The sequence below is a fragment of the Peromyscus californicus genome, unplaced genomic scaffold (genome assembly GCF_007827085.1).
Source record: "Peromyscus californicus insignis strain IS unplaced genomic scaffold, ASM782708v3 Scaffold_8__1_contigs__length_139910024, whole genome shotgun sequence".
NCBI classification, from domain to species: domain Eukaryota; kingdom Metazoa; phylum Chordata; class Mammalia; order Rodentia; family Cricetidae; genus Peromyscus; species Peromyscus californicus.
In genome coordinates, this window is record NW_026294606.1 from 86,358,261 (window position 1) to 86,372,988 (window position 14,728).

Sequence of the window (14,728 nt, forward strand, 5' to 3'; positions counted from 1 at the left end):
TCTGGTGCTCATCCCCAGTGTGTGGCTAGGCAGCTTTGAGAACCACTGGCATTGAGTAGCTGTGCTGTGTGAACCTTAGGACTGTGCCACAACATGTTTTCACAGGCTTCTGGGTCCTTCAGTTGTAATCTCATTTGGCTACTCCTGTTGAGGATTATGTATCTTCAATACATTCTAGAAGAAAGTATAAGAAACTGATCACAAAGTATCAAGACGCCCTGAATAGAAAACCACCATATGTGCTGGGCATACTCAGGAGGCTGAGACAGGCAGATTGTTGTAAGTTTGAGGCCAGCCTGGTCTACATAGTGAGTTCTGGGTCAGCCAGGGCTGCATAGCGAGACTGTCAAACACAAACAAAAATGAGAAAAAAAAAAAGATAATTGAAACATTTCCATCTAAACTGGAAAGAACCTCTCCAAGGCTGTTTAATGGACCGAGAGGCAGCAGCTCCGAGAAGGCCTCTGTAGGGACCCAAAGCTCCCAGAGTGGAGAGCAGAGCTTAGAGCAGGACGACAGGTCCATGTGGAGGCCATCTCCTCAGAGCTGTGAACACAGCCCACTGATTCATCTTCAGTTAGGAGGCCTGGTTGTTACTCTCACCTTTTACAAGCTGAGTAGGTTGGGGGAAACAGCCTGAGGGGCAGTAGTGTCTAAGCTTTTGAGGTGGGGATGCAAGTATTTTCTTCACTGTGTATTTCAAACCTTTTTTGTGAGAAATGTTATATATTAAAAGGCTGAGTTTATACCTTTGTGTCCCAAGAGGCCTTTGGTCGTCCTGACCTTTGTTTTCTTCCCCCTGTAGGCTGGGCTCTCAGGAAACCTGATTGTGCTGTCTGTCCTGTACAAGGGTGGCCTGCTGATGGGCAGCGCCCACATGACAGTGGGCGAGCTCTCTTCCTTCCTCATGTACGCTTTCTGGGTTGGATTGAGCATCGGAGGTATATCACATGAACAGGCTTTGAGCATGCACATTGAGATCCAGGCCCACCGGGTAGCCGTTCTCAGTGTGCCATTCCCTCAAGCAAAAATGAAGTTCTGGGAGTGGGTGAGCGGGTTCCCGGGTGGGTCGGGGCTCTTGTGTCCTTCCACAGCTCAGGACCATGGGGAAGCTGTGTTTTCCAGCCCGCTGTTGTGGAATGTGTCTCCCAGTAATCAGGGGAGAGGAGAGTGGCTGGCGGGAGTGGATGGAGACCCTGAGCATCCTTAGTGAGACTTGCGCCTCACACATTTTGCTGCCCCGAGTCTTAAACTCTCCATATTCAGTCTCTCCTTCCTCAGAATTAGTAATAAATTTTTGTCCTTTTTGTCTTTTTAATTTTGTTCTTTGACAGTTTCATACATGCCATGTACCTAGCCCTCTGTATTTATTTCCCCAGCTCCCTTTTCTTCTCCTCCTATCGTCTCTACAAATCTCTCCCCCATGCCCATGAAGTTTTGCTCTGTTTTGTGTCCCACGGGGTTTAACCTGGACCGACAGTGTGACTCTGGGTTGAGAACTGGGTTTGAGCTTGGTAGGCTCACCGGTGGGTAACAGCTGGAGACAGTGACGCCCTCTTTCCCAGAGTCTGTGGGCAGCCAGAAGTTCAGCAGTGAGTGCTGGGACCCTGTCGGACCCTTGTCCATTGCAGGGCCAGACTCATTCAGGCCTCGCGTCTGACCAACCACAGCTGCTGTGAGTTCACGATTGCTGTGACGTGTCGTGCCTGGAAGATGGCACTTCAGAGCCCTTCTTCCTGTCGCCTTGCTCTCACGTGCTTTGGGCCCCTCCCTTGGCAGATGATCCTTAGTCTTAGAGGGGGTGATGTAAATGCCCTGTGTAGGCCCGAGCTCTCAACTGAGTCTCTCGCCGATTTTTAGCATCCTGGCTGAATCTCTGTATTCACTGCTGTTCACTACAAGGAGAGGGTTCTCTGAGAAAAGCTGACATTTGTACATTGGCATATGTAAATATTTAAATAAATATTTAGGTTTTTTTTTTTTAATTGAGAGTCTTACTGTATAGCACAGGCTGGCTTTGAAATCTGTCTTCCTGCCTCGGTCTCACGAGTACTTGGATTATAAATGTTGGCCACCTTACTGAGCTTTGGATTTTTTTTATTTTTTTTATTTTTTATTTATTTATTTATTTGAGACAAAGTCTCTATGTAGTCTTTGCTATCCTGGAACTTGCTATGTGGACCAGACTGGCCGGGAACTCACAGAGGCCTTAGAATTCTTTTTAAAAAGCAACACTGTTGCAGTTACAGTGATTGCCCCCCCTGCCCCCCCAGTTTCAGGATAGTCATTCTCTTCACCAGAGTGGTCCATTTGTTACACAGTTGCTGAGTCTACATTGACACATTGTTGTTATCAAAGCTAACATTGGGCTTAGTTCTTGGTGATATATATATGTATATATATATATATACATATACATATATATACACACACACATACACACACACACACACATATTGTGTGGATTGGACAAATGTGTATTGTCCTGGATTCACCATTGTAAAATCACAAAGGAGTGGCCGTTGCTGCCCTGTGTATTTCCACTTCTCCCTGTTAATTTTCTGCCCCTGGCATCCACAGATCATTTTTTACTTTCTGTACAGCTTTGAAGTTTTCAAGCGTCATGGGGTTGGAATCAGTAAAGCATGCAGCCTTTCCTGGCTGGTGTCTTTCACTTATTAATGCACATTTCAGATTCTTCTGTCTCTCCTGGCCTAATAGCCCTTGTAGAGTCTTTGTTCTAGGAATTTCAGTTCACGGGGTGGGGGGGGGGGGGTCGGTTCCCCTGAGGCACTTGCTGTGCTGTCTGAGGAGGTTGCTTTTCTTGCAGGACTATGACTTCTCACTGGTGATCAGTGTGGTCACATAAAGTTTCCCTTTTTTACTAGCAATCTGTGAAACCTGAGAAAGAGGAACTGTAGGAGGGCGAGGGTAAAAGGTGGGTGGGCGGAGCAGCTAGCCGCCTCAGCTCCTGTAGTGAAGGTAGCAGATTTCATGTTGAGAGCTGCAGCTGCCAGGACTCCCCAGGACAGGAGGAGCCTGTGGCCTTTCTTGTCAGCTAACGATAGACTCTTCTTGTCCTCAGGTCTAAGTTCCTTTTACTCCGAGCTGATGAAAGGCCTGGGTGCTGGTGGGCGACTCTGGGAGCTGCTGGAGAGACAGCCACAACTGCCTTTTAATGGTGGGTCTGAGCAAGGGGTGGGCAGGGGGGGATGGTCTTTGCTGGGGTTTTAAAAAGCAAACTTTGCCAGCCTGGGCTACCAAGTGAGTCCCAGGAAAGGCGCAAAGCTACACAGAGAAACCCTGTCTCGAAAAACCAAAAAAAAAAAAAAAAAAAAAAAAAAAAAAGCAAACTTTGGACAGTTAGACCAGTATTCTGCTGTCCTCAGAGAATGGGCCACTGCCAGGAGGTGGCCTCTGCCTCAGAGCAGGGAGAAGAAGGTCAGGATTCCCTTGGGACACTGGTGGGTACACTTCAGGGAATGTTCTAGAAATGTGGGGCTGATGACATGACATGCTTCTCATGCCCCTGCAGCCAGTCATTACCACCAAGATCAGGACAGCAGCAAGCAGGCCTGGTGTGAATAGGAACACCCAGATGGCTTTCTAGAATCTTCCTTAGTGATTCTGACATTTGCAAGAGGTTACAGGAAGAGGGAGGAGGAAGATGAAGAAAAGGCTTTATATTTCTTGACATTTGGGAATGCTGGTACTAAGTGTCAAGGACCACCTCCTCCTTCCTTGTCATCAACTTCCTTTGAGCCATGAGCCTAGACCACCTGGAGGAGATGTGGGAGGAGAGTGGCCATAAGTAGCAACACTCAGCCCTCAGGGATACCTGCATGTTGCTAGGTGTCTGCCGTACAATGAGTTGGATGTTGATATTGTCCAGTATGATAAGAGCTAGGGCATGAAGTCGTGATAAGTGAGATGTGTACTCACTCCCTATCAGGGCAATCCAGTGATAAGTGAGATGTGTCCTCCATATCAGGCCAGGGTCACACTGGGGCTAAGTAAACCTTTGACCCTTCTTAGCCTCATGGCTATCATGCAACCCCTATCATTGCGCTTTCAAAATGCTTGTTTGGGGTAGATGAAGAGCTCTGCAGAGGAGCTACTTGAGTGCAATGGCACTGAGAAAAGCCCCTGAGTGGAAACCAGACTGCCCCAAGGACGGGTCTTCACATGGCACTTAACTTGAGCAGGCTATTGTGTACAGGCCTACAATCCTCCTAAGAAGAGGTGGTGCACAGGACTGTATGCGCGTTGTCCTGTGCATGGTAAGCCCAGCACACAGGCCTGCTCCTCCAGGGTGAACTGCATTGTCCTGTGCATGGTAAGCCCAGCACACAGGCCTGCTCCTCCAGGGTGAACTGCATTGTCCTGTGCATGGTAAGCCCAGCACACAGGCCTGCTCCTCCAGGGTGAACTGCCTTGTCCTATGCATGGTAAGCCCAGCACACAGGCCTGCTCCTCCAGGGTGAACTGCGTTGGGAAAGGACATCTATTTCTGCTCACTTCCGACAGGCACGGGAGCCACGGTCTGCCATGAGCTCCATTTCTGCTTCAGCTTTCTGTATTCTCTTGTGTTTCAGAGGGGACTGTGTTAGACGAGAAAGGCTTCCAGGGTGCCCTGGAGTTCAGAAATGTGCACTTCACGTACCCTGCTCGCCCGGAAATGGCCGTGTTCCAGGATTTCAGTCTTTCCATCCCATCTGGATCTGTCACAGCGCTGGTTGGCCCTAGTGGTTCTGGAAAATCAACAGTGGTCTCACTCCTGCTGCGGCTGTATGACCCTGTTTCTGGTAGGTGACTAATGATACGGTAGGCCGAGGCATCCCTGAGCTGTTTGTGTACTCTCCTGTTGCCTGCTCCCACCCCATGCCCAGGAGAGGTCACACCTGGAGGAGACTTGTGGTGTAGTGCTCTAGATTTCACTTACAACACTTCCCTACATTCCTGCTGTTGGATGTAGGTCGTGTCTTAGAGTTTCCATTGCTGCAACAAAACACCATGACCAAAAAGCAAGTTGGGATGAAAAGGGTTTATTTGGCTTACACTTCAGCATTGCTGTTCATCCCTGAAGGAAGTCAGGACAGGAACTCAAACAGGGCAGGAACCTGGAGGCAGGAGCTGATGCAGAGACCGTGGAGGAGTGCTGCTTACTGGATTGTTCCTCATGGCTTGCTCAGCCTGCTTTCTTATAGAACCACAGGACTACCAGCTTGGGGATGGCACCACCCACAGTGAGCTAGTCCCTCCCCCATCAGTCACTAAATAAGAAAATACCTTACAGCTACATGTTCTGGAGGGCTTTTCTCAATTGAGGTTCCTTTCAGATAACTCTAGCTTATGTCAAGTTGGCGTTAGACTAGCCAACACAGTCAGCAAGACTGCCCAGCAGTACCCAGTAAATGCCTCCTAGTGCCCGCAGCCAAGGGTGCTGTGGAGTGTCCCATACCCCCCCTGGAACACTGCTCTGCCATGTACTGAGGTAGCAATCATCTTCTGATGCTTCTGCCTCCAGACTGTTCCTAGGCTGGTTTTTTGCTTGTTTGTTTGTTTTTTATTTTGGTTGAGTTTTTAAAGGCAGGGTTGGCCTTGAACTCACTATGTGGATGAGGCTAACCTAAACTTGTGGCAGTCCTCCTGCCTCTGCCTCCTGAGTGCTAGGATTCCAAGCCTGCACCACCACGCCCACTTCCTTAGTTGTTTTATAGTTAATCTGGTGACCAGGGCTCCACTTCCCTGTGGTGGTGATGCCGCTAAAAGAGTTCTGAACTGGTAGGAATTTTTCCTGTAGACCAGGCTGGCCTCGAACTCAGAGAGATCTGCTTGTGCCTGCTTCTGAGTGCTGGGATTAGAGCATGCACCACCACTACCCAGCTACCTTTTCTTTTGAAACAGGTTCTCACTAAGTTTTGCAGACTGACTTCACACTTGTGATCCTTCTGCCTCTGCTTTCTGAGTAGCTGGGATTAAAGGCCTGGATCTACTGTGGTTTTTTGTTTTGTAATCTGTCATGCACTTTATTGAATGCACGTCTTCACCTCTATGGCAAGCACTCGACTTCCTGAGCCGTCTCCCCAGCCCAGATATTTTTTAATAGACTTTTCCAGTTTGGGTTTGTGTTTTCCTCTTTTCTTTTCTTTTCTTTTCCTTTCTTTTTTCTTTTCTTTTCTTTTCTCTTCTCTTCTTTTCTTTTCTTTTCTTGACACAGGGTCTTATTGTGTAGCTCTAGCTGGCCTGGAACTCACAGAGATCTGCCTGCATCTCTCTCCCAAGTGCTGGGATCATACTACCATACCCAACTATGTTTTCAATTGGATTATACCCCCCTTTAAGAGCAAAAGTGTGTTGTTTTATATCTTTATTCGTTTTCCTGCCTAGAGTAGATGATGTGTGCGTGAGCTTTAATTTTTGGATTTAGAAAACAAGTATGACACTGTCTCATTCATTCATAGGATATATGTGTATATGCCCTGCATAATCTTAGATGAGGTGGCAAGATAGACTCCAGTTTAAATTTGCAGACACTTACAGAACTCCACCCTGAGCTAGGCCTTCATGGTCTGTTCTGATACCGACATGATCAGGAGACTGTAGAGTCAGGAGGCTGCCATCTGAACTGCTAGCCAGTGGGTGCTGTGTACTCCCCTGTCTCACACAGTTCTCTTTGGAATCAGGGCTCTCATAAGACATCAGATTCATGGAACACCAACATTACCAGGTACCCCAGCTTCCAGCAACCTACAGACTCAGGAAGGTGGACTGGTTGGGCTTGCCATCCACTAGGGAGGTCCTAGCCTCAGACCTTCCGGAAGACCTCTCATGCTCTGAAAGTCCTAACCTTGTTGGTTTTAGGTTCTGTGTAGACACTGGAGAAGTACGTTTTTTTCAGTGGTTGGGATGAAACCCAGGCCCTTGCATATGCTGAGCATATACTTCACCACTAGCCACACTCCAAGTCCCAAGTATATGTTTAGTCTTTGAAAATTGCCTGTGGTTTGGGGATGTGGATCAGTTGGTAGACTGCTTGTTTAGCGTGTGTAAGAATCTGGATTTGATCCCCAGTACAGCATTAGGGGGAGAGGGGTCAAATCACTATTTGGCACACTCCTATAATCCCAGGTAGGAAAAGGAGGATCAGAATTTCAAGATCATCCTTGGCTACATAGTGAGTTTGAAGTTAATTAGGCTAGAATAGATCCTATCTAAGAAAGAAAGGGAGGGACGGGGAGAGGGGAAATATCTGGAATTTTCCACTGGGTCCTTTTTGTGTTCACTTTGGTTATCAGCCCTGACCTGTGGTGGCCTCTTGCCCCCTCAACAGGAACAGTCAGTCTTGATGGCCACGACATTCGTCAACTAAACCCCGTCTGGCTGAGATCCAAGATTGGGACAGTCAGTCAGGTAAGAAGACAGGCTTCCCGTTCGTCTCCCTTTGTTGAAGCTGCTTTTCCCTTTCTTTTCCTTCTTTTTTCTTTTTTTTTCTTTTTTTCTCGAGACAAGGTTTCTCTGTGTAACAGTCCTGGCTCCTGGCTGTCTTGGAACTCTGTAGACCAGGCTGGCCTTGAACTCAGAGATCAGCCCGCCTCTGCCTCCCAAGTGCTGGGATTTAATTGTCCTTCCCAATTCCCATGCACGGGCCTGGGAACCAAGCATGGTTCCTTTTCTTGAAGCTGCTTGCTCAAGGCTGCGTGGAGCAGCAAAACTGTCACAGCCAGTTTCTCTTACCATTGTGTACCTGTAGTCACACTCACACCTCCGATTTCTGCACTCTGATGGGGGACCCCTTCTGTACTAGGATGGATGGATGGTGTAGCCATGGGTACTGACAAGGCCTTAGCAGTGTGTGTCAAGAGGGCAGAGGAGAGGCTGGAGGCTGGTGTGCTTCACAGGGCTCTGTTAGCATGCTGTGGTGGGGTCTGGTTGCCTGTCAGAGAGCAGTGGGTGGACATGGGCCCTTTGTCTGTACTGGAAGGTAGGCAGTTGGATTTGAGTCTTCCAGGCCTTACTAGCCCTAAGGGAAGGGCTGATATTGACAAGGTTGTCATAGGCCAGCAATTGTGGGCACCCATCTTGGGGTCTCCTTCCCACAGTGTGGTGAAGACACCAGATCAGGTTGGTCTTATTCACAGTAAACTGGTACCTTTTTTTTTTAATGCATTATTTGTTTGTTTTGTGTATATGTGTGCACACATGCCATGGTGTGCACATGGAGGTCAGATAACAGCTAGGGGATTTGGTTCTCTTCTTTCACTGAGTGAGTTCTGGGGATGAACTTACTGAACTCAGGTTGTCGGGCTCGACAAGCGTCTTTACCCCCGGAGACATTTTTCTGGCCCCTAAACTGGAACTTTTAAAATTGTCTGGGTGAGGTTGTAGAAGAGCAGGTCCTCCAGGCGGAGCCCTGTTCTGGGAGTGTGTGGCACTCCTGGCTGAGGCCTGTCCTCAACTCCTTGGTGCCCAGGGTGCCTTGCTGAAGTTGGCTGGAATTTCTGACAGATGTGCTGCTGTATTTCCAATTCCAGGAGCCGGTCCTGTTCTCCTGCTCTGTGGCAGAAAACATTGCCTATGGTGCTGACAACCCATCCTCGGTCACAGCCCAGGAGGTGGAGAGGGCGGCAGAAGTGGCCAATGCCGCAGAATTCATCCGGAGCTTCCCTCAGGGCTTCGGCACTGTGGTCGGCGAGAAGGGCATCCTCCTATCTGGTACGTGGTACTCATATTTTATTTATTGGCTTCATCCTGTCACGTGTATAACTGACTGCCTTGCTGTGTAGCAGAAGCACTCACTCCAGGAAATCTTCACATGGTGCCCAGTGCACTGTCATTTATAGATGAGGTTTTCATCCTCTCTGAAGGGAAGTGTTTCCTTCACTTGCTACCTATCGGGGACTAAGGGGGTCCAGCCCCTCGATAGTCCCCTTCCAGGGTCTGGAAAGAATCTACAACCAGCTGATAATCTTTGATGAGAAGAAATGAATCTATGTACACGAAACTCCTTAGTTCATACACTTTATTATTCTGTGATAGTTCTGTCTACACAGCTTCTATTCTGCTCTCATGTCTAGCTCCTTTCTTGCCTGATTTCTCTCTATATTTATCTACTGTCCCCTCTAGGTTCTATCTTAATTCCTTCATCTAGTTCTGTCCTTTCTAGGTTCTCATCTATCTAGTTCTTTCCCCTATCAGCTCCTCTCCCATCTCCTTCTCTCTCATCTGGCTCTTCTCATCTTGTTCTTCCCCATCTGGCTCTTCCTCATCTTTGATCTCGTTCCTCTAGTCCTCTCTTCTAGCCCTTCAATCTAGTTCTTCCCCATCTCAGTTTGTTCCTCTCAAGTTCTTACCCATCTAGTTCTTCCACTCTTCTTCTCTCTTCTCTCCTTGTGCCCTGGAAGTCCCGGTATATAAAGGGAAGGAGGGTCTGAGCTAAATTGTGTAAAGCTATTACTTAACGTCTACCTCTCCTAGGTGGTGTCTCCTTGTGGAATTTACCGTAAGTCAGGAGACTTGCATGTGGGCTGTTATCATTGTTAGTCCTCGGAAGTTGGGGCCCACCTGGGCAGTGTCTCCTTGTGGAATTTAAGTCAGGAGACTTGCAGGTGGGTGGTTATCACTGTTAGTCCTCGGAAGTTGGACGCCCACCTGGGTGGTGTTTCCTGTAGTCCTTGAAAGTGGCCAAGGGAGATAATCTGATTCCAGAGAAAGACTTTCCTGAGGCTGTTCTCCAAATACCTGGAATGTGTATGTCCAGAGGGTGATAAGTCCACACTGTTAGTCCTTCTTAGGGAAAAGTCAATTGGGAAAACTATGAAGGCACACATGATTTTCATAACAGAATACAGCTGATATATAACAAGCCAAGTAACACCAAAAACTCCTTGGGATTTGGCTTCCTCTGGAGGAATTCCCTGATCCCTCCAGGTAGTGACTTTGCCATAACCAGCAGAGTTCTTATGATATATTCCTGCGGCCTGCAGCAGCTACCCAGAACTTTCCTCAGGACTGTTGAGTAGTACCCAGTGAAAGCAAGCCTCTGTTTCCATTGAGAAGAGGTGTGCTCTGAAGCCTAAGGCTATAGGGAATTAGAGAAAAGGAGATGTGACTAGGTGGTAGATGATGACCTGCCCAAGGAAAAGAGGAATATCCCAAAGAAGCCCAGTGATGAAAGTTGTCTTAGTTACTGTTCTATTTCTGTGAAGAGATGCCATTACCAAGGCAGCTTTTATTTAAAAAAAAAAAGTATTTAATTAGGGGCTTACTTACAGTTTCAGAGGGCAGGCAATCCATTATCATCATGGTGGGGAGCATGGCAATAGGCAGGCAATCAGGCAGGCTTGGTGCTAGGGAAGTAGCTGAGAACTTTACATCCTGATCAGAAGCAGGCAGAGAGAGAGAAAGAGAGCAGGATGGACTGGTGTGAGCTTCTGAAACCTCAAAGCCTACCCCCAGCAACACTCTTCCAACAAGGACACACTTCCTCCAACAAGGCCACACCTCTTAATCCTTCTAATCCTCCTCAAACAGTGCCACTCCCTGGTGATGAAGCATTCAAATATATGAGCCAGTGAGGGTCATTTTTATTCATATCGCCACAAAAGTGTTCTTATTTTCCAGTGTGTACCAGGGGCCAATGAATTTTCTAGAAAGGACAAAGAGGGAACTCTTTAATGGACCATCTATCATCTCTGTCAAATATGATGTCCTTTCATTTTTTTTTTTTTTTTTTTTGTGTAGCGACAGAGATGGAGCCCTGGGCCTCCAGCGTTGTAGGCAAGCATTCTGCCATGGAGCTACTCTCCTAGCCTGTGCTTGTTGCCTTAAAGAACCCTTGTAAAGCACACCCTTCACTTGAAGGCTTTGTGACAAGACTGTGATCATTATGTGGCCTTCGGGCCCAAACGTGTTGAAAGACTTTATCTCTGGGGGGCAGAGTTGGCCATCCCGGGACATCTTCAAGGCCAGCAGACAACTGTACACTGTGGGTACCACATTTTTGGGGGAAAGGAAAGCTTGTTCCAACTTGCTGTAGAATGTGAAGTAGGACCTGTGGCGGAGCTAAAGGGAAGCACATTTTTAGTTAGACACAAACTTTTTTTTTTTTCAGTGCAAAGGCTAGAGGTTCTGAGCTCCCGTCCTCTAAGGTGTCTGATGGCTAGACCACGCAGTTAGATCACAGAGGATAAATGAAACAAAAAGGTGGTGATTATTTTTGCATGATTAAAAGAAAAGCTAGTAGGGAGATGATTTTGGTGTTTTGGATGGACATCACGGGAGATTCATCATAGTGTGGAGTTCATCTTTCAGAGCAAGCCCCCTGTTTCCTTGGAATGATTTCTGCATGTTCTTACATCTTAACAGGATTCTCATGCTTCAGTTTGCAGTCAAGGAAGCTACAGGTCCTTCAGTCTTTTTGGTTTTTTGAGGCACAATTTCACTGTATAGTCCAGGTTGGCTTAGAATGTTTAATCTTCCTGTCTCACCCTCCAAAGCACTAGAACTATAGGTGTATACCACTGCACCCAAATGCCTTTGCAGTTTGAAAGGAATAGACACTTAATGATAGGTTTTTAGTATATTAGTTGGTGTTGAGTGCTGCAGGCCGCAGGAATATATCATAAGAACTCCGCTGGTTATGGCAAAGTCACTACCTGGAGGAATCAGGGAATTCCTCTAGAGGAAGCCAAATCCCAAGGAGCTTTTGGTGTTACTTGGCTTGTTATATATCAGCTGTATTCTGCTATGAAAATCATGTGTGCCTTCATAGTTTTCCCAATTGACTTTTCCCTAAGAAGGGCTAACAGTGTGGACTGATCACTCTCTGGACATACACATTCCAGGTATTTGGAGAACTGCCTCAGGAAAGGCTTTCTCTGGAATCAGATATCTCTTTTGGCCACTTTCAAGGACTAGCAGTAATAACAGTCCACATGCAAGTCTCCTGATTTAAGGTTAATTCCACAAGGAGACACCGCCTAGGTCAGGTGGATGTTCAGTAATAGCTTTACACAATTTAGCTCAGACCCTCCTTTCTTACAGCCTTACTAACTTTATAGACCTCTAACTCCTTATCTAACCACTTCTAGGAATATTTGGATAACCTTCTGCGCTGACAGCTATGCTCAGCCAGAACCCCAGTTCAAGCCTCCCTGTAATTGTCATCATTAGCAGCATCTGGCCAGGTCCATCCCCAGATGGAGGAAAGTACCTTATCAGAGATACCTCTGTATTCTCTAAGAACAGACTTAACCATCCAGGCTACCTGTTTGAGAAGGCCTGGCGGATGTGCCAATTAAGCCTTACTTCCTCCTTTCCCAAACCTTACCTCTAGTTCCAGATCTCCCTTTCACTATCACCAGAGGCATCTAGCTGTACACGGGTTGCCTAGCGACTGAGCACACTTTCCCCCACCCTGCAGAAAAACGGCAGATAGCTTGGACAGATAGGAGCCACAGGAAAAAAGAAGACAGTTTTATTTTCTCCCATTGACCTAGCAACTTATAGATTCTTAACATTTTCTACCAATCACTTTTAAGATTATAGTTGAGCACATAAGAGCCCTCTTCTTAGATATTACCTGAATTTAGCCTTTAGTTAATTCATTTCCCCATTGGTCACTTCCCTTTGGGGTTGCAAATGATAATTAATGGTTATTGCCTCCCTATGTGATTCTTATCACTCCTCCGTTTGACCCTGGAAGCCTGGCTTTGCACTGCTAAGGGAATACTGCTTGTAAGTGTATATATACCAGGACTTCCAGGGCATGTGGAGGTCGGAGAAGAGAAAAGAGAATGGAAGAACTAGATTGGTAAGAACTTGAGAGGAACAAACTGAAATGGGGAAGAACTAGATTGAAGGGCTAGAAGAGAGGACTAGAGGAACAAGATGGAAGATGAGGAAGAGCCAGATGAGGAAGTACTAGATGGGGAAGAACAAGTTGAGGAAGAATGAGATGAGGAGAGAGAAGGAGATGGGAGAAAAGATGATATGGGAAGGAACAAGATGGATGAGAACCTAGAAGGGGCAGAACTAGATGAAGGAATTAAGATAGAACCTAGAGGGGACCGCAGACAAGAAATCAGGCTAAAAATGAGCTAAATATGAGAGCAGAATATAAGCTTGTAACTGACACAGAATAATAAAGTATATGGACTAAGGAGTTTCGTGTACATAGATTCATTTCTTCTCATCAAAGATTAATTATCAGCTGGTTGTAGATTCTTTCCGGACCCTGGGAGGGGACTATCGAGGGGCTGGACCCCCATAGTCCCCGATAGTTGAAGATAATATTCCAAGAGGCTATTATCTGCTGCTCCAGGATCCCATCCCAGGATGCTCCAAAGACCACTCTGGGGCACTCAGCTAACTACTTTAGAGGGCCAGGCAGGGGTTTCCTTGCATCCCACAATGGCTCCATGTGAGTATGGCACCTCAGCATCTGTTGAATATGATGAACACCTGGAATAAGTGACATGCTACCTAGCATCACCATGAATAAAGATGTTCCATCCATAGTCAACTTAAAAGGAGTACTGTTAGCACCTGAAGTAGAATGGGTTTCATTAGACAATTCACATAAGGATGTGTGAGCCTCTGGGAGTTCTGGCTGCTGGAAGATGGAGTCCTTGAGGGAAAGAGCCAAGTACGAGGCAGATTGCTTGCTTCAAGCCTGCGTCTTAACACTCCACCTGTTCCCTGGCTTTGAGGGGAATTTGGGCTTTAAAGAAAAGGGGCTTCCCTAGTTTGTAACCTCCAGCTTCATGTCCACATGAAACTGCTGTGGGACAAGGAGGCAGAATGCCACAGGAAGGGAAGGACTGGAGGCTGCGTGCCAACACAGAGCAATGGAGATGTGCACCCAGCATCACTGGTTCTCTTTGCTTCCAAGGAGTTTGAAATTCCCTCAGCGTGCTGGCCATCATGTTAGGAAGAATGTGTGAGTGAAGGCGGGAAGTGAAGACCCTCATATCAGTGTAGGTGTAAGCCTGCTCCATTGCCAGCTGTGAGACGTCTCACACTGTGCCTCAGGTTTCTTGTGGTGTGTGTAGTTGTTTTATTGTTGTTCTGTTTTTTGAGACAGGATCTCACTATGCAGCCTTGGCTGGCCCAAAACTCACTCTGTAGACCAGGCGGGCCTTGAACATTCAGATGCAGAGATCTACCTGCCTCTGCCTTCTGAGTGCTAGAATTAAAGGTTTGTGCCACCATGCCTAAACTGAGTTGTGCCTCAGTTTTTATCTGTAAAAAATGAAAGTAATTATAGGGTCTGCCTCCAAGAACGATTGTTGTAGATTAACATGCCAGATGCACTTAGAAATTGTCTTCTGTGAAGCAAATCCTTGGTATATACTAACTATGGTAATTGCTCATTTTTTCTATTTAATAAGACAGAATATATAAAGAATAAACTTCTGTTGTACTGCCCATCAGTTGTGGTTAAATGGAAGAAGTTAGCTTCAAATTGTTACTTGTCTCATTAGAAAATTTGTTAAGAATTTTTGTTAAGCTTGCCTTTACTGTTTGTTTCTGTCAGGTGGGCAGAAACAAAGGATTGCCATAGCCAGGGCCCTGCTGAAGGTAAGAAAGCTGACTATTGATGACTTCACCAGTTTCTACTTTTTTTTGAGGGGGGGATATATTTGTGTGTGTGTGTGTGTGTGTGTGTGTGTGTGTGTGTGTGTGTGTGTATGTGTGTGTGTGTATGAATGTATATCATATATGG

At 46.7% G+C, this 14,728-nt stretch overlaps 1 protein-coding gene across 2 annotated transcripts in view; it reads left to right on the forward strand.

Moving 5' to 3' along the window:
- Abcb10 (ATP binding cassette subfamily B member 10) overlaps positions 1-14,728 on the forward strand; it is a 34,856-nt gene that overhangs the window by 16,736 nt on the left and 3,392 nt on the right. For both annotated transcript variants that reach the window (XM_052728072.1, XM_052728071.1), the window contains 6 exons: positions 806-941; positions 3,086-3,181; positions 4,596-4,805; positions 7,334-7,413; positions 8,535-8,715; positions 14,540-14,583. In XM_052728072.1, coding sequence (XP_052584032.1) covers positions 806-941; positions 3,086-3,181; positions 4,596-4,805; positions 7,334-7,413; positions 8,535-8,715; positions 14,540-14,583 — 747 coding nt within the window. The remainder of the gene's footprint in view (positions 1-805; positions 942-3,085; positions 3,182-4,595; positions 4,806-7,333; positions 7,414-8,534; positions 8,716-14,539; positions 14,584-14,728) is intronic.